Source organism: Ovis canadensis, chromosome 11 (genome assembly GCF_042477335.2).
Source record: "Ovis canadensis isolate MfBH-ARS-UI-01 breed Bighorn chromosome 11, ARS-UI_OviCan_v2, whole genome shotgun sequence".
Lineage (NCBI taxonomy): Eukaryota > Metazoa > Chordata > Mammalia > Artiodactyla > Bovidae > Ovis > Ovis canadensis.
The window spans coordinates 13967356-13990833 of record NC_091255.1 but is presented as its reverse complement, the minus strand read 5'-3'; the positions used below and the strand labels follow the sequence as shown (position 1 = coordinate 13990833).

General features: G+C 47.5%; 1 protein-coding gene across 1 annotated transcript in view; it reads right to left on the bottom strand.

Annotated features, from left to right (window-relative positions):
• The window catches only part of HLF (HLF transcription factor, PAR bZIP family member), a 56888-nt gene extending 46634 nt beyond the window's left edge, over positions 1–10254 (bottom strand). The window contains exons 1-3 of the mRNA XM_069602523.1: positions 10119–10254; positions 9711–9849; positions 7205–7540 (exon numbers count right to left, since the gene is read on the bottom strand). Of these exons, the coding sequence (XP_069458624.1) occupies positions 7205–7540; positions 9711–9849; positions 10119–10139 (496 nt within the window). The 5' untranslated portion in view covers positions 10140–10254. The remainder of the gene's footprint in view (positions 1–7204; positions 7541–9710; positions 9850–10118) is intronic.
• Between the last annotated feature and the right edge of the window lie 13224 nt (positions 10255–23478).

Below are 23478 nucleotides of genomic sequence, written 5' to 3'. Positions count from 1 at the left end.
GCACCAGCTGAACTGGATCGACACCCTGCTCCCCGGACACCCACGGGCGTTCCCACCTCCATGCTCCACCACACCACTGCTGCTGTCCACCCCGGCTCCTCCGTCACGCACGAGACCCGGGAAGGCCTGACCCCCGCAAGAAGCATCACCCCCACGCCATCCCGCCCCAGGCAGCGGCTGCTTCCCCGAGACCTGGCAGCCCTGACTGACAGCGCTGCCCCCGCATTAATTTTCAGGGGTTTTACTCATTTTCGGGCTGACTCTTTCACCCTTGTCTTTCAGTAGATACTGGAGGCCTCCGTGGACTCATCCTTTAGCCTGGAACATGCTAGCTTGTCCTGTCATTCATCATTTTACCTAAATGCTCCATCTCCCCTACTGAACTCCCATCCCCTTGAGACCAGCAGCCCGATCATACCCTTATCTGTCTTCCCCAGGGGAAAGCACAAACCCACAGCTGATGCTATTGCTGGGGATCACCCACGTGCCCCCAGCTCTGACGGCTTCCTCTGTTGCCTCCGCATCTTCCCACTGTTAACAAGAGGAAAGTGATGGGACAGATGGGGTCAGGGCTGGCTTACTATGGGAGGTGCCATGCTGGCCTTCATGGACATCAGAAACCTCACATCAACCCAACAAAGATGTTACTCTGCAGATAAGAAGATAAATGTGTGGAAAGAGTCAAGATTTCTCCATTAAAGGACCTCTGTGGGGGGAGGAGGAATTACTCTGGAATGCTTTTGCAAAGTCCTGCCGGTAAGCAGGAGGATGGACTAGACTTTCCTCCTTTCCCAGCGCCCTAACATGCCTGTATGGTTTATTTACCCCTGAGTTCACTGTATTTCCTTCAAGTGGGATTCTTGCCTATTAGTAAAAATTCACAATAGTAACATCAACTGATTGACTGATTGATTTTCTAGCCATATATGTCACGGAGAAATCTTCTACTCAAGAACTTCTTTGGGCTACATTTTGCTTGTCTGATTTTTTTTTTTTTTAAATCTCATGAGCAAGGAGGACTGAATAAAGGTTACAGTTAGCGATCCAAGGTTAATTAAAACTCAGAGGTGAAGAAGGGGGTGAGCAAGACTCGGCAGAGAAGCAAAGGAGAAACGCCAACTCCAGAGGCCTTAACTGGCCAGGACGGGAGAAGTGTGGAGACTCCCCAGGAACCCAGCGAGAGATGAGGTCCTCCTATGAGAGATGAGACCAGACGGGAAGGAGGAAGCCCTCAGAGCAGCTGGGACTGGGCACTTGCTGCGGGCTCATCACCGTGCCAAGCATTCCTCAGCAATCCTTCAATAGCCTAGAAGGCAGGTCCAGGGATTTCTCCGAAGTTCCAGATGGGAAATGCAAAGCTCACACCATTTAAAGGACGTCTCCAAGAGCATGGGCGAACGTGGCAGGGATGGGATTTACACCAGGTGTGTCTGTTTGTGGGATCCTGTGCCCTACAAGAGTGACACGCTGCTTGGATGACCCGCGTACCAAACACAGGTCCCCCTGATGGACATCTGAATGGTGAGCTAGCAAGCACCTAGGTCGGAAACACATTTCAGTTTATTCCAAAACAGTGGTTGAGTGGTTTCAGGTTAAGACACGTGCTAGGGGAACACCAAGCAGTATAATAAAGTGGGATATGACCTGGCACCGATATTCTTGGCCCTTCCCACTACAGGACCAGATGCAGGCCCTGCACCTCCCCGTCCCTCTCTCGTTTATTCTTTTCCAACGCTTTTTCCATCTTAATGCTTCCCCTGCCACCCTCTCGCTTCCCTCCATCTTCACTGCTGAGACATAAAAAATGATTCCTGGGTACAAGTGATTAGCGCTGGTTGGCGGGGAGGCTTCTGCGAAACCCAATAAATCACTGTTGTCTCTCACCCTCTGGCTCTCTGCACCAGGATGTTATCGCGGCCCCCTCCTTCCCACCTCCCCACCCTGTTCTGCTCTACCTAGTTCTGTCTTTACACTGCTATTTTTCTCGTCTGGTAGACACCGGCTGAACTGCAAAGCCTCTGCCAAGCTCCTTGGCAGGAGTCGGCCTGCAGGAAGCCTGCCCACCGCAGTGGCACAAAGAAGACAGCGCCTCTGGGCAGCTGGGCACTTGGGGTCTGGCTAGGACGTGGGGCAGAGCAGGCTTCCCTGGCATGGGAACGGCCCTCCAGAGCTCGGCCTTCTCGTGCCAGGGTCAGGATTACGATCGCTGGCTGCACTTATAGCGGCGTGCCTGGGAAGGGAAGTGAGAGTGGGGGCTGGGGGGTGGCAGGCGGCCAGCTCGCCACCCAGGGCCGGGCGAGCTCCGCAGGGCACAGCCACGTGCCCGGGGCACACAGAGCGCGCGGGCAGGCAGCCAGGGTCGCCCAGGCTCACGCGGAAGGGAGCTGGGGGCTGGGCACCCAGCAAGCGGCTATGTCTACACTGGAGGACATGAGGTGAGAACCCAGAAACTGCTGGAGTAACATCAGGGAAGTGGCTCGTTCTAATCCAGAAGGAGGCCAAAAAGTCAGGCAGCCTCCAGGGTACAGGGCCCGCTAGGGGGTGGACCACAAAGCACCCCACGCCCTAGTTTTGCAAAGGGAAGGGTGCTAGATGAAACAAATCCCTCAATGGAGAACGGGGTTGGGAACAGGCCGTTCCTTTCCCTGCTGGCAAGCCACGACATCCCTCCAGCTCCCAGCTTGCGGAGGCGTGTGTCACACAGCCCGCTAACACCCGGTGGGAGGGGGACTATGTCCAGTGTCCATCTCCCGCTGGGAAAACCAAGGCTTAAAGAGGTCCAGAAATGGACCCAAAGTTACACAGCACGCCAGCATACATCCAGGTTGTGAACCCAAGTCCCTGGGCCCAGAGCTGATGCTCTTAAGCACCTAGTCACCCTCATCGTGCACCCCTGTCCAGAAACACCTCCTGCCAGAAGGTGTGCCTGTCCTCTGCAGGGTGTGGTGGAGAAGATGAACTCGTACAAGAAACTGAAACCAAAAAACGTCTGCCTGCTTCGAGGACAAAGCTGACACTCTCCCCTCAAGGCCTCCTTGATCCCAACGAACGGAAAGCACTCCCGAGACACGCGGGGCGCAGTGCACCTCAACTTAGAGCACTCCCAACCTGCAGACGTGACCAGCACACGGGACGGGAAGGTACATGAACTGCACGCCCTTCTCTCCCTGCAGGGAGAAATCGAAGCTTCGTCTCACGGTGTCAGAAAAGCCCAAAGAACTCTGTTGCTTCAGCAGGACCCCTCGTAATCTCAGAGCCCCCAGAACAGAACTCCCTGACATCACGATTCGGATCCCATGGCAATACCTCCCTTCCACATCAGAACCTCACTACAAGAGGAGAATGGAGCACACGCAATGCTGATTCCACCCTGCCAAGCTCCAGTGGGGTCTCCCCAACCCCCCACCCTCCTCTTCCCACACCCCCCCCCCCCACAGAAGGGTTCTCACTTTACTCCATAACCAGCCTTCACCACAACCCAGTTCGTGCTCAGAACTGGAAAGAGAGGCTTCGTAATTCTCAGCTGAATATGGGTCTAACGGTGGTAGGACACCTCCAAGCTATTCAAAGAAAAACCACCAGAGGAAACATCTCAATTCTGGCTTTACAAGCATATGATTTAAAAATAACTCTGCCTTTGTCTGCTATAGATGACTTTCCCTAAAGGGACTGCTGTCCTTAAAGCAATCACTCAATTCTCAGGGCAAACTGATTCTTTTTTTTCCAGTATGCAGCACATACCTCCAGGAAAGCACTCCCGGGCACCGCCTCTGATAGCATCTGACAAACATACATTGAAGTGGTCAGGACAACTCCTGCCATCCCTGCGGGCTCAGGAATGTCCAGGAAGCTGCACCTCAAATGCCTGAGAAGCCCCTGCCGATGCCTACAGCATCCGGGAACCACCACTGCTGCTGATTAAGATGTCAGCCCAGAAAGCATAGCAATAACCCCCACTGCCAGAGGAGGCTTCAGCAGATCCCTGGGTTACTTCTTCAAGGAAAACTGTATTCAGATATTTAACTCTTTCTTTGAACAGAGACATAAACAGAGGAATAATGATGGGTGTATAAAACAGGAGAGGGCTTGCAGGGCAGTCAGAGTAAACAGTAAGAGAATTCACAGGAACACTCACCTTGTCATTCCAAGACACACTTGGGGTAAACCCAGAAATGCGTAATGTATCATCTCTTTCACTTCCCTTCAGCCACACAGGTAACACTAATGGTACAATGCTACCAAGCATAACTCAAAAGATGCATGCTGAGCAGAGAGTAGAAAACAAATATTTAACGAAATTGCTTTGCAATTATCTCCTGATCAGCCTGATGTCTTAGTTTTATTAACTAAAAGTGGATAACTATGCTCTTATTAATGTTATGTCTTCTTGTTATATTTCAACTTAAGGTCTCCTGACTGCTTCAGAAGTTCTGCCATAATGCATTACAGGAGGTATCCATGTGTGTGACAGGATCCTGAATTAAGCCCAGATGTGGCCGTTCAAATCGCAAGTTGAGATTAGTAGTTCTGGGGCGGGCTGGGGGTAGGGAGAGGGAGGGGGTGATTTTGCCCTCTGGGGACATTTGGCAGTAACCCCAGACGTTTTTACTGGTCACACAGGTTGGGGTGGGGAGGGTTTACTGGCTTCTACAGAACAGAGGGCAGGGAGGCCCTTAAACATCCCACAAAGCACAGGGTAGCCCCTACAGCAAAGACCGACCTGAAGCGTAACAGTGCCAAAGCTGAGAAATCTTGCTCCAGACTGAGATTCTATAGTTCCCAGAATGTTCACAGCTAACTCTGTGCTCTTCCCTTCTCAGGATTTGTTTTCCTCAAGGTTTACTTGGTATTTCTATTCGGGTCACCGCTGTGATTACACAGAATAATGAAGGACACTCTCCCTTTTCAGGTTTGCCTGTGATATACCATCCATCAATTCCACATTCCCTAGAATTTACTTTGCGTTATCACCTCTGTAAGAATAGCAGTGTTATTTTATCTGCACTGGGTATTTCAAGAAGAGCTCTAACTTCTTTTCCTTTTTTTGTCAGGAATATCATTGAGTTTAAATGAACTGAAGAGTGTTATTTATGAAGTGTGCTTCCATTATGAAAAAAGATATACAAGTGAAGAACTCATTTCTAGGTCCCAGTGCGCCCTTTGGTCCAAGCATCTTGAACTCCACAACCTAACAAAATGACAGTCGACCAAAAGCAGGAGTCCTTTGCTATGGACTGCAAGCCTGAGGAGGGCATCACAAGTTTCTGAAAGTCATTGATCAATATTGATTCAAATGACTTTCAAGCTCCAAAATCCCAATTCTTAATTTTTCAATAGGAACCTAAGGGTGGGGACCCGACAATCAGCATGCCTTTTTTGGGAAAAAAAAAAATGCAATATTTCTAACATGGCACACATCCTATACATGAACAGAAGACTGAGAAATAACTTGCCAACTGAGTGCAAGTGTTAGGCTTAGAACACTGCAAGCCAAAAACTATTGGTCAAAATCTCCTGACATTTCTCTATAAAACAAAGGGGTATACACTGTACCTAGTTACTCTATGAAGGTATTTCAGAAGATAAGCATTGGAAGAAATGATGGAAGCTGACATGAACAGAATAATGGTCATAACTGCTCTCATTAAGAAATATCTAGTGCTAGTCATCTGACCCCTTCGACACATTCTCTCTAACTTTCACAATGATCCAATCGAACAGAAGTGACACCCTCCTGCACAAAAGGGAAACCGAGGCCCAGAAAGCCTGCAGTACTTTGTAAAGTCCCACTGCTGTGAGCAGATGGCAGGGGCACAGCTAAGCCCTCTCACCGGGCCTTTGTGCCCTTCCTCCTGCCTCTCTTCTCGCTCTGACGATTATTTATTTTGTAGTCTGTTCCTGGGAGAACGCCCCTGTGTCCTAAGTAACAGGGGGTCAGGCTCACATGAAAGGAGTGTCTCTGTAAGCTTCTGTGGCCCCTGGCGGGGGGCAGGGGCTAAGATTTCATGCTGTTCCAGGCAGCACCCTAGAAGCTATAACTCAAAGTGGGTTTTGAAGAAGGGGCCGCACAGAGAGACCGGATGGGAGAGCTTTAACTCCAGTACTAACATTTTGAGGCAGAGGCATTCTCTTCCTCCTCTGCACCGCTTCCTTTCATTTTCATCTTGCTCTGTGTGCCACAGAAATTCTACATGAGCCGAGGACACAGAGTTCGGGAATGATCTCCGGCCCAAGTCTCCCACTGTCCTGCTTTCTGGCCTCCCCGCAGCTAAGGCCCCTGGCTCGGTGACCTTCCCGATGACTTATCCGCTGCATCTTTGTTCCCGGTTACCTGTGCACATGAAACGGCTTTTCTTTCTGTGTGTTTTGTACAACAGGGCTAAAGACACAGAGACAGAGCGCCCTCACTTGTGTTTACATCTGAGCGTTTGCGGGTGGGTTTTGAAGTACCGGTCATTTCAGGTAACATTTTTGTGCAATATTTCAACACCATTTAAAGCCAGCCTTGTAGGTTTTGATAAAAGTGGCGTGCGGTGAACAGATGAAAATGAAAAAAAAAAAAAAGGAACAATTTGGTAGGAATAGTGAAGAGAAAGACAGGATCGGATGCTGAAGAAGGCTAAGTCATGCTTAAGGTGAGAGCTACTTTAAGACTCAGTTTCTCAACTGACAACACAAGATGAAGTGGATGAAAAAGATACCTGCCCCCCACCCCTCACTCACATCTTGTTCCCCTTCAGGCTGAAAAAAACAATGAATACAGGTAAACCACAGGATTATACAGACAGTCCACCCAAATCATTCAGCAAGGTCCTGTTATCTGTGTACTTGGGGAAGGAGGAAAAGAGACGGAGGTGAGTCGAGGCCTAAATTATCTGAACCATTAACCACAGGTTGGCATTCCTCAAACTGCAGTCCTTGGATCAGCTGCATTAGAATCCCCACTGGGGCTGGATAAAAATGCATATTCCAGGCCTCAGCCAGACCTGAAACATCAGAATTTCTGGGGGTAGGTTCCATAGAGTCGGCCTTTAGCAGACTCTCTGGGTGATGCGCCGGCTGAAATGGGACAACCACTACTGTGGCTGAAATCCAAGGCTCCTCTTTTCAGATGCACCCCTGAGGATCAAGACGTTCACATCAGCTGTCCTCCCTCTTTGCTCCCCTCCTCCCCAGGGGAAGGAAGAACCATCTGGGAGTTTACCTGGTCGCATGGGGCTCTGCACACAATTTGGGGGTGGGATGCCAGGGTGAATGGGTGCGGAGGCCCGACTGCTGAGGTCCATGACGGAAGGGGCCGCTGAGGAGGTCGGCTGCAGCCCCGGAGGGTGGGGGCTGTGGTCATGCTGAGACGGGCTGGGGGGAATGCCATTTTCCGACAAAAACTCCTCCAGGTCCATGTATTCCAACTGGAAGGTATCTCCGTCATAGGGAAGGGTTTTGTCCCATAAGGTGGGCCCCAAGAACGCTGATTGGGGGACCGTCGGGCTATTACTCTCATCATCCAGCTTCTTTTCCTTGTCTTTATCCTTACTATATGCTGCAAAACAAGGGGAAATATTGGAGTTTAAAAAAGACGGTGAAAAAGTCTCACTTTTTTTTATCACTCCTCCTTGGCTTCTGCTACAAAACTACTTTCCACACATACCGGGGCTGTTCTCTGGCGACTGTTTCTTGTGGATCTAGAGTTAAAAGTTCAGGCAGGACATGGATCTCTGCCTGTTTTTCGACATCTTCCTATTTACTTTGGAAAGAAAGCCCTAGTCCTCGGGACAGGGCTACAGACTGGTCTAGGATATAAACAAGACAGCACAGCCCTCCATGCATTATTTAAGGAGACAAATAATAATTTAAATCTACAGTGGGAAAATAACACCTGCAATTACATACAACTGCTGTGATTTTTAAGAAAACAGCCAATAACTAGACATGATTTATCTTCCAGGAAATTCATTACAGTGACAATATGAGGTCATTCAGATTTAGAAAGCCAGTGCATTAGTAATGCTAATTTTGGTAAAGCAGGGACTCTCTGCCCTTCTTCAATACCATGTACTGAGCACCTACTAACATACCTGGTTCTTTTATATGTTTCTCCCCCCAAAAAATCTCATAATAAACTTGCAAATAGTGACAACTTGTATTCACAATGAAGAAATAGAGGCTCTGAGGCCTATGGGAGCTTAACCAACGTATCACATTGCAGAGAGGAAAGCTGAGAACTTCCTAGCCCACGTGTGTTTGCTTCTAAAGCCACTGGGGTACACTGTATTTTACAAAAGGAGTTTCTTGTTTTGCTGTGGTTTAAAATACAAAAGTGTTTTCTTCCCCCTCTTCCCCAAACACTTAGGTATGATGGAACTCAAAAATTATACATGTATGGGACCTGTCAAAAGCACAGTTACCAGAAAAGGTGGTTCCTCTGAGCACCTATGATGGAGATGTACAGCTATTTTCTACCTGCAAGTATCCCTCACCCCATTAGGTCTTTAACCAGCACTCTGGATTTGGACAAGTCTACTAGTGCTTAAGTGCAGGTGAAATCTGTGATTAAGGAATCTGGTTTCTGACTTTCTTCCTCACAGAAACACAGCCTCCATGCCATCCCTTCTAATCCTGTACAGTCTCATCTCCCAAGAATCTGACTTCAAAACTCCCACAGATGCAAAAGACTGCAGGCAGCACCTTCCTCCCCAGTGCCCCTCCTTAAAGGGGATTTAAGAGGGAAGCTCTGTTCTGCAGACTGGGAACCAAACCCCTCAGCTCTTGCAATGCAACAGGTTGCCCTAGGAAAGAAAAATGAGAATATGCCCCGGCTGCTAGCGGCCAAAGGATCTTTTAAGACTTTACCCTCTTGAGCCGCAGGGCTCACCTCACAGTTCACACTTGCTCCTGGGATACCTATGGCAGGAAACCCGCCAGCCCAAACGACAAATCCCTGGCGGCACCAACTGGATCCGGCGCCTCCACGCAGGACCCCTCCGGGCCTGCCCCAGCCAGGGTTGCTCGGGAAGGTTTGGGACTTACCCAGAAAGGGCTCAGGCCAGAGGAGGCTCCGGTGCGGTTACACGTGAGCCTGCCCCGCTCTCCCTTCCTACCAAGAAAGTGCGCGGCGAAGGGGGCCGCGCGGGGGTTGTGCGCGGCACCCCGCCCAGGGACCACTCCTCCAGCCCACCCCAGCCCCCATCTCCCGGTCTGAAGCACCCAGCCCGGGACAACGCGCGTCTCCGCCGGCGCCTCGGGAGCTCCAAACGCTAAAACTAAGAGCTGTGATCAGCACTATCGCAAATACCCCGGCTCCGCGGTGCGACCCCTGACTCAAGCCCCCGCCCGCTTGGAGCCCGGCCCTGGGGTTCACTCCCGGGCGCGCGGGGCGCCCCTCGCCCCGGCGCTGGGGCTTTCGTTCCGCGTGTGGGTGCACCTCGACCTCGGGGACGCCGACCTGTCAACTTCTGTCTCCCACCTGAGCCGCCCGAGAGGACCCGCAAGGCCCGGCCGGGGCCCCAGCGCTCAACTAGCAAAACGGAATATCTCCTCGACAGAAACGTCCCCTCCCTTTTGGGGGGGAGGAAGGGTGGGGCGATAGGTGAGCGCCTCAATTTCATTCAAGCGGGGCCGGGGTGCCGGGAGTGGGGGAGCGGGGGATGCTCCGGGGGTGCCCGGCCCGGGAGTGGGGCCCCCAGCGGGGCAGCCAGCAGGGCAGCGCTCACCGTCTTCGTGATGAAGGGGGAGCTTCAGCGGGTTCTCCAGCAAGGACCTGAGCACGCCGTAGGGAGGCGGGATAAAGGTGGGGTTCAGGGGAAGCGGTCGGGACATTTTCTCCATCGCGATGCACTCAATTTTTTTTTTCTTAAAAAAAAAAAACAAAAAAATAAAAAAACTCCAACCTCCCCCCAAAATGTTGCGGAGCTTTTTCCTCCGTCCTTTGCCAAAAGTACTAGCTTTTAAGGCGGTGGAGACAAGAGGAGAAAAAGAAAAAAAAAATTACTTATGTCTTTATAAATACATCTGCATAAAAACACAAAACCGAAAGAACTTTCGGGCTCCCAGCGCAGACGACCCCCGGGGAGCGCGCCGAGTGCCCGCGGGCTCCTCCGCGGCGGGCGGGATGCTCTCACCTGCCTCGAACCTCTCGTCATGCACAACGCTCAAAATTGCGAAAAAGGAAGGAAAAACATGCAGAGCGCTGCAGAAGGCGGAGAGCCCGCACCGCCCCGGCGCGAGCGCGAGCGCGAGCGCGAGGCCGCGCGCCCCGCCCCGCCCCTCCCGCGCCGCGGCCGCTGCCCCCCGCGCCGGCGGCCCCGCAGCGCCCGGCCCAGCGCAGCCGGCCGCCCATGTGCCGCGGCCGGCCGGGAGTGACGTCAGTGCCCGCCCCGCGCGCCCAGCGGCGTTCGGGGGCGGGGCCGCGGCTCCTCCCACTGAGGCCCCGCCCCACCGGGCTCCGCCCCCGCCGAGGCTCCGCCCCCGCCGCGAGTGTAGCGTTGCCGCGCGCGCCGACTTTCTGCAGCCTTGTGGTGTCGGCGGGAGGCGAAGGGCGTCGGGACGCCAGGTCCCCGCGGGGCCGTGGGCCTGCGCTGAGGACCGAACTTCTTCACAGTAAGAAGATGAATGACAAATTTATCTCTTTAGTTTTCCACCTGGGGATAATTTAGGGCATTTGAAAAATCACTCCCAGAGTGATTAGGGAGCAACCAAGTTGGGCAATGACTGCTTCCAATCGAGGATACTCTTATAAATATTACCCCCGGCCCAAGCCAAGTTTAGCGCCCTTCCTCTTGCCCCGCTCCCACAACCTCAGAAAAATAAGGACTTGCTGGAAGTTCAAATGAGACGTAATAAAAACCAGAGGAGACCACAGAGGAGCGCTGCGAACTGTTTCCAGAGCTTTCAAGGCAATGTTAATAGGGATACACTCTGGCCTAAAGTTGAGTGAGGGCAGGAGAGATACACATACTGAATAGTATTTCGGGAATATTTGCTCTAAAAGAACGCAGATAACTGTGCCTGGGTTACAAAGTCTGCATGGTATTTAAAATGATGTAAAATTTTCCCCAAAGTAATATAACTGTTCAAGGCCACCACAGCAGCTGCAGGTTCGTGCTTGGCCAGTTTGCTGCCAGTGGTGATAGCTGAGCACTGGGTGAAGCCGGGTATGGCTTGGCTGGGATCGCTGGCATCCAGGCCTGGGGAGCCCCTCCCCTCCAACACACAGACATCTGGGTCTTCCTCACCCTCCCTTCCCATATCTCCTCACTAAGATTAGGGTACTGTCATCTCCGGAAAGGTCTGCAAGAGTGAATGGGCACAAATTAATACAATCTTACAATAAGACAGAAAGGCCTTTGTAAACACTACCTCTGGCTAAGAGTGGGCAGTGATTGCTATATTTAAAATGGATAACCAACAAGGACCTCCTGAACAGCACAGGGAACTCTCCTCAATGTTATGTGGCAGCCTGGACCGGAGGGGAGTTTGCTGGAGAATGGATATACATACCTAAGTGTATGGCTGAGTCCCTTCACTAGTCACCTGAAACTATCACAGCATTGTTAATCAGCTATTCCCCAACACCAAATAAAAAGTTTTTGTTTTTTTAAAGACTACCTCAGGGGGGTGGAAATTCTTGGTGGCTCTTCCCTGGAGCCCCCGATGGCATTTGGAAGACAGGAGACCAGGTGGAGGGGGCCCTTGGCAGGGTGGCTTCTGGTGAGTGCCTTTCCCTCTCTGAGCCACAGATTCCTCCTCATTGGGCATATGATCAAGTGACCTCTACATTTTTCCTCATTTGAAAATTATGAGGAAAGGTAGGTGAGACAGTGCTAGAGTGTTTCAGACTTCAACCAAATTCTGAAAACATCAGGCTTTAAGCTAATGTCACATATATGTATCGAGCACCAGCTGTATGCCAGGGACCTATACTGGAACTGAGGAGGAAAAGATGGATAAGACATAGTTCTAACCCTCAAAAAAGTTTAGAGCCTGGCATATATGCACATTATAATATAGTTTTAAAGGAGCAAAACTAGGTAGATAGAGATGACATCTCCAAACAATCCCTCAAAAATCTACTGGCTTCAAAGAACAGCTCTTTTGTTTCTTCTCCTCATCCTGCAATCTGGCCTAGACTCGGCTGGGGCACTGCAATGGCCAGCCTTCTCTTCCTCTACATGAGGTGTTAAGGCTTTTCTGCTGGCACGTGGCCTTTGTGTGGTCTCTCCAGCCGTGTAGTCTGCCTTCTTACGTGACAGCTCAGGGCTGCCAAGAGCCAGCCATCTAAGATAAGCCTCAGTCTGCAGCACTTATTAAGATTTTGCTTGCTAATGTTCCAGTGGTCAAAGTCAGACTTGTAGTCAAATCTCAAGGAAGTGAGGAGGGACTATACAAGGGGGTGGAAGTTGGGTGGCATAGTTTATTAGGAGGTCCCCAAAGTAAGAGTCTACCACAGTTATTTTATCTTAAATAAAGGCTAAGATTAGAGAACTTATCAAACATCATTATATCAAGATCTTTTGACCATAAGTCCATTGGATGATTATATGTCCACTCAGTCATTCATTCAGTACTAGTTCAAAACAACTTTTGTAAAGCTCTGGTTGCTAGGCAAAGGTGTCAGGCCAGAGGGATCAGGTCAGGTGGAAGTTTAGAGACTGGCTGGTGATATGCCATATGTAACCAATGTGAAAAGCGATGGTGTGTGAGAGACACGGGCTTCCCAGGTGACGCTACTGGTAAAGAATCCAACTACCAATGCAGGAGACATAAGGGATGCGGCTTTGACTCCTGGGTTGGGAAAATCTCCTTGCGGAGGACATAATAACCCACTCTAGTATTCTTGCCTGGAGAATCCCATGGATAGAGGAGCCTGATGGCTTATGGTCCATAGGGTCAGAAAAAGTCGGACAGAACTGAAGCAACTTAGCACACACGCATGTGAGAAACACAGAAGCAGTACAAGAGAGGTCTGGAGAATAAAGATAAGGGAACTTGCAGCAAGCTTTCTCAAAACAAGACATTAAGAATGCATAGTATTTGGGGACTTCCCTGGTGATCAAGGAGGTGTGGGTTCAGTCCCTAATCAGGGAGCTAAGATTCTACATGCCTTGTGGCAGAAAAAAACCAAAACTGTGAAACAGAAGCAATATTGTAACAAATTCAAAAAAACGCGCTGTGCTGTGCTTTGTTGCTCAGTTGTGTCCAACTCTCTGCGACCCCATGGACTGTAGCCCACCAGGCTCCTCTGTCCATGGGATTCTCCAGGCAAGAATACTGGAGTGGGCTGCCATGCCCTCCTCCAGAGGACCTTTCCAACTTAGAGATCTTTACCATCTGAGCCACCGGAAAGCCCAACTTTAAAAATGGTCCACATCAAAAATAAATAAATAAATAAATAAATAAAAAGAATGCATAGTATTTGTACATGTGGAAATCAGGGATACGGGTAGGAAAAAGGGAATTCTAGAAAGGGATGACATTGGTCAAGATATGGAGAAAGGAAATTGACAACTTGTGAATGTGTTTTAATTTCTTTTGGATATACAAATAGGAGTGCAATTTGTTTCATTGGAAGGGTACATGTTTTACCTCATGAGAAACTGCCAAACAACTTCCTGAAGTAGGTGTCTTATTCTGCATTTCCAGCAGCAGTTGAGACTCCTGACTGCTTTGAATTCTTACTGACATTTACCTCTGTCAATTTTAAAATATTTAGCCATTAAAGAGAATGAATGTCTCATTGTGCTTTTAATTTGAATTTTCATGATGACAATGTTAAGCACTTTTTTATGTGCATATCAATCATTTGTATATTTTTCTGTGCAAACTGCCCAAATCCCTTGCCCAATTTAAAATTGGGTTGTTTGTCTTTTTTATGATTGAATTTTAGGAGTTCTTTATATACTTTGGATAACAGGTCCTTTGGCAGATACATGTGTTTCTGTCCACTCTGTGGCTTTCCTATTAATTTTCTTAACATTGCCTTTCCATGAGCAAAAATTCATGGACTCACGGAACTTTAATGAAGTTCAACTTATTAAAAATTTTTTCATGGCTATTACTTTTGGTGAACTAAGAATCCTGAGTTTTGGAGATATTTTCTTCTAAACCTTTTATAGTTTAAGCTTTTCCTTGTAAGTCAGTGACCCATCTCAAATTAAATTTTGTGGATAGCACTGAGATAGAGGTTGAGGCTCTGTTTTTTTTTTTTTTCTCTCATGGGAATATTTGATTGTTCTAGCAGTGACTATTGGAAAGACTTTTACTTCCCCTTTGAGTGGCTTTGGTAGATTTATTGAAAATTATTTGACTGTATATTTGTGAGTGATCAAAACCTTTGATCATCAAGGGAAAATGGATGCTTTATTTCCAAGAACAGAATAATGCTATTTCTAAGTTTCCTGGGTTCTGATTCGTATCAAGCAGCAGAACAAAGTTCATCCAAGTTCAAGGCTAAAATGGATGGCTCACTTTGGATGGCTCATTTGGTTTGTTACAAGACCTTCTACAAAGCTATCCATGTTAAGGTAAATAAGAGCCTAGAGGCAGAGGCATGGCTAATTTGCTTTTTATGTCTAAGAGTAAATAATCAAGTCTATTGAATGCTTTTTGTTACAAATGTGAATATTTTCAGCCCTCCTGTCCTAACCCGCATGTGCTTGGGGGATAAAAAGGTCAAAGCTAAACCTCTGTTGCATACATCCAATCAAATAAATTCTGTAAGGAGAACATTTAACAGGTCAGTGGAAACTCTTTAGTTGTCTCTTCAAGTAGGGAAGGCTAGCAGAGGCTCCTGGAGTATGGAACTGTCCTAAAAATAGAAATGACCTTGGAAGAAAGGTTTCTCAGACAACCTCTTAAAAGCTGTCAGCACAGCCCTGCTCTGCCCTGATGGTGTGGGAATCAGCGTTCTGTCCAGCCAGTGGTTTGCACCTGGCCTGTCATTTCAGAACTTGGGTGAGACTGAGTGAGGAAGTCTTTCTTGCAGCCTAGGTGGGGGGGTGGGGGGGTGGGGGGCAGATTTGATACTGCCGCCGTGGCACTGCCCTGCAGGTCTGCAGAAAGGTCTTTGCAGAGTAAGCATCATCTGTGTTTCAGGTTCCCAGTGGGTGTGAAAGCTTTTGAGCACACAATGCCTGCCACTGTACCCTACCAGTGGCTGGAAGCCTAGGGTGCTGAGAAGCAGCCACTGAGGTTATAAAAGGCTTTATGTGCCAGCGAGCCAAACCTCTAGATGAACCTGTTTATCTTGTTGCCAGAAAGGGCACTTTATCCAGGAAATTAATTCAGAAGTAAATGACATCACAGGGGAGTTGAGCTGGATACGCCTTACCCAGCTTTCCCTCTCTCCTTCCTGAAACCTCTATCCTGGCTAAAACACCAAAGATGGGAAAATTATATTTAATTAGCTTAACTACTCAGTTCAGTTCAGTTCAGTCACTCAGTCGTGTCCGACTCTTTGCGACCTCATGAATTGCAGCACACCAGGCCTCCCTGTCCATCACCAACTCCTGGAGTTCACTCAGATTCACATCCATCAAGTCAGTGATGCCATCCAGCCATCTCATCCTCGGTCATCCCCTTCTCCTCCTGCCCCCAGTTCCTCCCAGCATCAGAGTCTTTTCCAATGAGTCAACTCTTCGCATGAGGTGGCCAAAGTACTGGAGTTTCAGCTTCAGCATCATTCCTTCCAAAGAAATCCCAGGACTGATCTCCTTTAGAATGGGTTGGTTGGATCTCCTTACAGTCCAAGGGACTCTCAAGAATCTTCTTCAACACCACAGTTCAAACGCATCAATTCTTCGCTGCTTACCCTTCTTCACAGTCCAACTCTCACATCCATACGTGACCAGTGGAAAAACGATAGCCTTGACTAGATGGACTTTAGTTAGCAAAGTAATGTCTCTGCTTTCGAATATGCTATCTAGGTTGGTCATAACTTTTCTTCCAAGGAGTAAGCGTCTTTTAATTTTCATGGCTGCAGTCAGCATCTGCAGTGATTTTGGAGCCCCAGAAAATAAAGTCTGACACTGTTTCCACTGTTTCCCCATCTATTTCCCGTAAAGTGATGGGACCAGATGCCATGATCTTTGTTTTCTGAATGTTGCACTTTAAGCCAACTTTTTCACTCTCCTCTTTCACTTTCATCAAGAGGCTTTTTAGCTCCTCTTCACTTTCTGCCATAAGGGTGGTGTCATCTGCATATCTGAGGTTATTGATATTTCTCCTGGCAGTCTTGATTCCAGCTTGTGCTTCTTCCAGCCCAGCGTTTCTCATGATGTACTCTGCATATAAGTTAAATAAGCAGGGTGACAATATACAGCCTTGACGTACTCCTTTTCCTATTTGGAACCAGTCTGTTGTTCCATGTCCAGTTCTAACTGTTGCTTCCTGACCTGCGTACAGATTTCTCAAGAGTTAGGTCAGGTGATCTGGTATTCCCATCTCTTTCAGAGTTTTCCACAGTTTATTGTGATCCACACAGTCAAAGGCTTTGGCATAGTCAATAAAGCAGAAATAGATGTTTTTCTGGAACTCTTGCTTTTTCCATGATCTAGTGAATGTTGGCAATTTGATCTCTGGTTCCTCTGCCTTTTCTAAAACCAGCTTGAACATCAGGGAGTTCACGGTTCACGTATTGCTGAAGCCTGGCTTGGAGAATTTTGAGCATTACTTTACTAGCATGTGAGATGGGTGCAATTATGTGGTAGTTTGAGCATTCTTTGGCATTGCCTTTCTTTGGGACTGGAATGAAAACTGACCTTTTCCAGTCCTGTGGCCACTGCTGAGTTTTCCAAATTTGCTGGCATATTGAGTGCAGCACTTTCACAGCATCATCTTTCAGGATTTGAAAGAGCTCAACTGGAATGCCATCACCTCCACTAGCTTTGTTTGTTGTGATGCTTTCTAAGGCCCACTTGACTTCACATTCCAGGATGTCTGGCTCTAGATGAGTGATCACACCATTGTGATTATCTGGGTCGTGAAGATCCTTTTTGTACAGTTCTTCTGTGTATTCTTGCCACCTCTTCTTAATATCTTCTGCTTCCGTTAGGTCCAGACAATTTCTGTCCTTTATCATGCCCATCTTTGCATGGATTTGGAGGCCAGGAGCTGGGATGGCCTGGAGGGTGAGGAGCCACTGAAATTCTCTCATTTCCTCACATTTTGACTCTTGCCAAAAATAGACATGAAACCAGTCAATCCTAGAGGAAATCAACCCTGAATATTCATTGGAAAGACTGACGCTGACCCTCCAATACTTTGGCCACCCAATACAGAGAGATGACATTGGAGGAGACCCTGATGCTGGGAAAGATTGAGGGAGCGGTGGCTCACGGGTGCAGGAGGGCCTACAGGAGCCATCCCACGTTGAAGGTCAGGAAGGGCGGCGGTGAGGAGATACCCCTTGTCCAAGGTAAGGAGCAGCGGCTGTGCTTTGCTGGAGCAGCCGTGAAGAGATACCCCAAAACCAAGTAAGATGGTAGGTGTTGCAAGAGGGCATCAGAGGGCAGACACACTGAAACCATACTCACAGAAAACTAGTCAATCTAATCACACTAGGACCACAGCCTTGTCTAACTCAATGAAACTAAGCCATGCCTGTGGGGCCACCCAAGACGGGCGGGTCATGGTGGAGAGGTCTGACAGAATGTGGTCCACTGGAGAAGGGACTGGCAAACCACTTCAGTATTCTTGCCTTGAGAACCCCATGAACAGTATGAAAAGGCAAAATGATAGGATACTGAAAGAGGAACTCCCCAGGTCAGTAGGTGCCCAACATGCTACTGGAGATCAGTGGAGAAATAACTCCAGAAAGAATGAAGGGATGGAGCCAAAGCAAAAACAATACCCAGCTGTGGATGTGACGTGATAGAAGCAAGGTCCGATGCTGTAAAGAGCAATATTGCATAGGAACCTGGAATGTCAGGTCCATGAATCAAGGCAAATTGGAAGTGGTCAAACAGGAGATGGCAAGAGTGAACGTCAACATTCTATGAATCAGAGAACTAAAATGGACTGGAATGGGTGAATTTAACTCAGATGACCATTATATCTACTACTGCAGGCAGGAATCCCTCAGAAGAAATGGAGTCGCCATCATGGTCAACAGAAGAGTCCGAAATGCAGTACTTGGATGCAATCTCAAAAACGACAGAATGATCTGTGTTCGTTTCCAAGGCAAACCATTCAATATCACAGTAATCCAAGTCTATGCCTCAGCCAGTAATGTTGAAGAAGCTGAAGTTGAATGGTTCTATGAAGACCTACAAGACCTTTTAGAACTAACACCCAAAAAAGATGTCCTTTTCATTATAGGGGACTGGAATGCAAAAGTAGGAAGTCAAGAAACACCTGGAGTAACAGGCAAATTTGGCGTTGGAATGCAGAATGAAGCAGGGCAAAGACTAATAGAGTTTTGCCAAGAAAATGCACTGGTCATATCAAACACCCTCTTCCAACAACACAAGAGAAGATTCTACACATGGGCATCACCAGTGGTCAACACCGAAATCAGATTGATTATATTCTTTGCAGCCAAAGATGGAGAAGCTCTATACAATCAACAAAAACAAGACCAGGAGCTGACTGTGGCTCAGATCATGAACTCCTTATTACCAAATTCAGACTTAAATTGAAGAAAGTAGGGAAAACTGCTAGACCATTCAGGTATGACCTAAATCAAATCCCTTATGATTATACAGTGGAAATGAGAAATAGATTTAAGGGCCTAGATCTGATAGGTAGAGCACCTGATGAACTATGGAATGAGGTTCATGACACTGTACAGGAGACAGGGATGAAGACCATCCCCATGGAAAAGAAATACAAAAAAGCAAAATGGCTGTCTGGGGAGGCTGTACAAATAGCTGTGAAAAGAAGAGAGGCAAAAAACAAAGGAGAAAAGGAAAGATAAGCATCTGAATGCAGAGTTCCAAAGAATAGCACGGAGAGATAAGAAAGCTGTCTTCAGCGATCAATGCAAAGAAATAGAGGAATTAACAGAATGGGAAAGACTAGAGATCTCTTCAAGAAAATTAGAGATACCAAGGGAACATTTCATGCAAAGATGGGCTCTATAAAGGACAGAAATGGTATGGACCTAACAGAAGCTTATTAGAGACCCTCAAATCCATTCACTTGGTGCAGGAAGATACAAACCAAAAGTAAACACATGTTTAGCAGGCTAAGTTCTTGTCCAAAGGATGACTCATGTGAAGGACCAGGGCTGGGCTTCCTACCCTAGATCTGGGTTCTGGGGGTGTTTACTGAATGAAATGATAGGGACTAGGACAGACAGATACCTGTAAGAGGTGGTAAGCCATCTTAGATACACCCATCATTGATAAGTGGATGTTTAATTTCCAAATACATGGGATTTTGTTTAAACTATCTTTAATTCCTTAATATTAATTTCTAAAACAAACAAACAAAAAGCAGTAAATGTGGTAAGCCAGGTAGGTGTGGTTTACTACAATCCAGAGGAAAGCGAAGAAAAATTGTGTTGACAAGAAGGAAAGAACAGATCTACAGTATGTTGAAAAGGAGAGAAAAAAATATAGTGTGTTACAGTAGAATAAGTACAGAGTTTGGGGTGAGACATACCTCGGTATCTCCTACTAAAGTAGTAATTAGAACAACATGAAGGAGGAAAAGTCACATTTATTGTGTGCTTAACTGTGTTCTGGCATGGCATTAGACACTTTTCATATATTATCTCATTTTTTGCTTGTAACATCAGCGTAGGGTGTGGAGCACTGTCACCCCCATTTTACAGATGAGAACAGTGAAGCTTAGAGAAGGTAGTGACTTGCCTTGGTCCTATGCCTAGTTGGGACATGGAAAACCTGTGAGTTGAAAACAGCTCTGCTTGACTCCAAAACATGTGCTCTTAACCTCCATGCAGTAAAAGAATGACAGGCATCCATCCAGTAAACTCCCTGGGCTTCCCTCTGGTTCAAATTCTTCTTCTGTCCTGTGACCTTGGATAACCTCTCTGAGCTCCATTTTCTCTGTGTGAAATAAAAACTAAAGCTCACAGAATCACTAGGAGGATTAAATGAGAATGCATGTGAAGGTGCTTGGAAGGGCTGTATATTGTCACCCTGCTTATTTAACTTATATGCAGAGTACATCATGAGAAATGCCAGGCTGGATGAAGCACAAGATTCCTGGGAGAAATATCAATAACCTCAGATACGCAGATGACACCACCCTTATCACAGAAAGGAAAGAACTAAAGAGTCTCTTGATGAAAGTGAAAGAGGAGAGTGAAAAAGTTGGCTTAAAACTCAACATTCAGAAAACTAAGATCAAGGCATCCGGTCCCATCACTTCATGGCAAATAGATGGGGAAACAATGGAAACAGTGAGAGACTTTATTTTTTGGGACTCCAAAATCACTGCAGATGTTGACTGCAGCCATGAAATTAAAAGATGCTTCTCCTTGGAAGAAAAGCTATGACCAACCTAGACAGCATATTAAAAAGCAGAGACATTACTTTGCCAACCAATGTCCGTCTAGTCAAAGCTATGGTTTTTCCAGTAGTCATGCATGGATGTGAGAGTTGGACTATAATAAAGCTGAACAGGGAAGAATTGATGCTTTTGAACTGTGGTGTTGAAGAAGATTCTTGAGAGTCCCTTGGACTGCTAGGAGATCCAATCAGTCCATCCTAAAGGAAATCAGTCCTGAATATTCTTTGGAAGAACTGATGCTGAAGCTGAAACTCCAATACTTTGGCCACCTGATGCGAAGAGCTGACTCATTTGAAAAGACCCTGATGCTGGGAAAGATTGAGGACAGGAGGAGAAGGGGACAACAGAGGATGAGATGGTTGGATGGTATCACCGACTCAATGGACATGAGTCTGAGTAAACTCTGGAAGTTGATGATGGACAGGCTGTAGTCCATGAGGTCACAAAGAATCAGACATGACTGAGCAACTGAACTGACTGACTGACTGAAACAAATCTGAGAACTTGTTAACTGGGGCATTTTTGCATTTTCTGTTTTTCTGTTTCTTTGTAGGGGTGTTCCATTTGTGGATCTACATATCTGTTTATTTGGCCTGTAATGTTAGATGCTCCTTTTAATCGAAACACATGTGTCCTTTTCTTTTTTCACACTTTTCTCACGAAAGTGAGAAACCCAGGGTAGCCACCTTCTATTGCTTCCAGACTCCAAAAGACGTATGAGTTTGAAGTTCAATGAAAGAATCCAATAAAGCAGATCCCTAATAGCCTTTCAACCAGAGTAGGGAAAAGATGTCCATTTCCTGTATCTTACTAAAGGGTGAGGAATAGAAATCTGGGTGTTAATTGTGTATTAGTCACTTAAGTCATATCCTACTCTTTGGGACCCCATAGACTGTAGTCCACCAGGCTCCTTGTCTATGGAATTCTCCAAGCAAGAATACTGGAGGGGATCGTCATTTCCTTCTCTAGGGGATCTTCCTTACCCATGGACTGAACCCGGGTCTCCTGCATTGCAGGCAGATTCCTTACCATCTGAGCTGTAGGGAAATCCCTATATAGGGTGTTAATTAGCACGTGAAAATTATTTCAAATCTAGTCAGTATAACTGAAGTTAGAGGTGTTTGAGCTACAGAGGCAAGGACTTGCCATGACTCAGAATCTAGCCTTCAGTTTTCTAGAATCCAGGCTCGGTCAGCCTCAGCAAAATTGACCATTAACCACACTCTAAAATATAATTTCCAAGCTGCATGTTAGGCTCAAGGGCATGTGTTAGGAACAAGGGCATCTCATCACACAGGAATGCAGGTTCCCTCTGTTCATTACATCTTCACTCCAAGACAAAATGTGATCCACAGACCTCACCACCATTTTCTATATCCAGATTTTGCACTGGGTGGAGTTTCACATGGGCCATCTCATAACAAGTGGCCAAACTGATGCCTTTAAGCGGGGGTCTTTGTTGGGACATTGGTAATCGATTCAATTACTAGAGGTAGCTGGTTTTACTCAAACATGTGGCCCAAGCCATGTGTGGACAGATCAACTTGGCACAGCTTTCTTCTGTAAAGAAGCACTGGGCATGCCAGGTGTGTTGAACTTCTAACAATACTTAAAAATTTGTATCAGCTGGATAGTGTGTTTCCTGCTCTGCAGGGACACTCCATGGGAGCGTCCTTGCTGACCATGGAGTTAGAGCTAGGCAAGTGAGTTGCATGGCCTTAGTGACACCAGGCAGTGCCAGCTGGGTGCACACGATCTTGCTGAGACTTCCCTCCCATTGCATGACTGTGAGGATGTGGACACATCCATCACAGGGGCTCAGAGCCTGGGAGCAAAAGGCAGGAGAAGGGGCCTTGCTTGGCTGGAGGTGGCGTTAGGTCTGTCTTCTCACACACAGACAGACACATTCTAGGCTCGCTTTATTCCAGCTCATTATGTCTCACAGGCTTCGAATCTGCTGGTCTTTGCTCAGAGCTGGAGGCAACCTTCCAGGCTTTTTGGACACTAATTTTGCTAGGCTCCAAGCACACTGGTTCCCATCTGCTAGTGCCTTCTTCATCAGGCAGGGAACATGAGGACTGAAGAGCTTTCAGCAGGCCCGCCTGTCTGTTTCCGCAGGTCCTCTTCTCAAGGCACAGAATGCTGATGGGTGAAGGAGAGCACTCTGGGACCCAGCGCTGTCCTGGATGCTGAGGATTCAAGCTAAGAAGAGAAATAGAAACATGGGGGTCCCTGCAGTCAGCTGGGAAGACAGTCACTTAGCTAGATACATACATCAGTGTACAATTGAGAGAGACAAACGGAGTGTGAAGAGGGAGGTGACTGTCTCTTACTGAAGGGCTTTAGAGAGCGGCCTCAGGAAGGTTTTGTAGGCAGAATAGGAGTATATGAGGGAGGAGGGGAGTGGGAGAGGTGTGGCGGGTGTAAGGTACACAGGCATAGAATAGCACAGTTGAAACTACAGGCTGTTCAGTTTCTGGAATGACAAGCTCACAAGAAGAAGAATGATACCAATGATCTTAACCATGGCAATGACTCTATGTAGAGCACAGACCAGGCCAGGCTCTGTGCTAAGTACTTTGCATCATCACAGACCATCTTCAAGACAACACTAGGAGATAGATACTGATAGCTTTTTATTGATGAAAATTCTTGGGGTGACATAAGCCAAAGCCACACTGGCTGAGGCGAATATGGGGAGTTTGGGTTGGCCTCACTTTGCCTTCTCATTGTCTCTGCATTCTCTCTCCGCAAATTGGCCTCTTCCATGCACTGTGAGGCTTCCAGTCATTTAGGAGTTTCATATCTTTGGCTTTCCTCCACCAGAGATGGACTAACTCTCTTTCTTGGTTTTGTAGACAAATGGGCCCAGCTTAGAGCAGCTGCCCATTCTGGGAGTGGGCAGTGGTGTCCTGTAGTTGATAGGAATGTGACCACCCCAACTGGGACCAAATGGTGGAGTGGAAGGAAGAGGAAGTTCCAAGAGTAGGGGGTTCTGGACTGGAT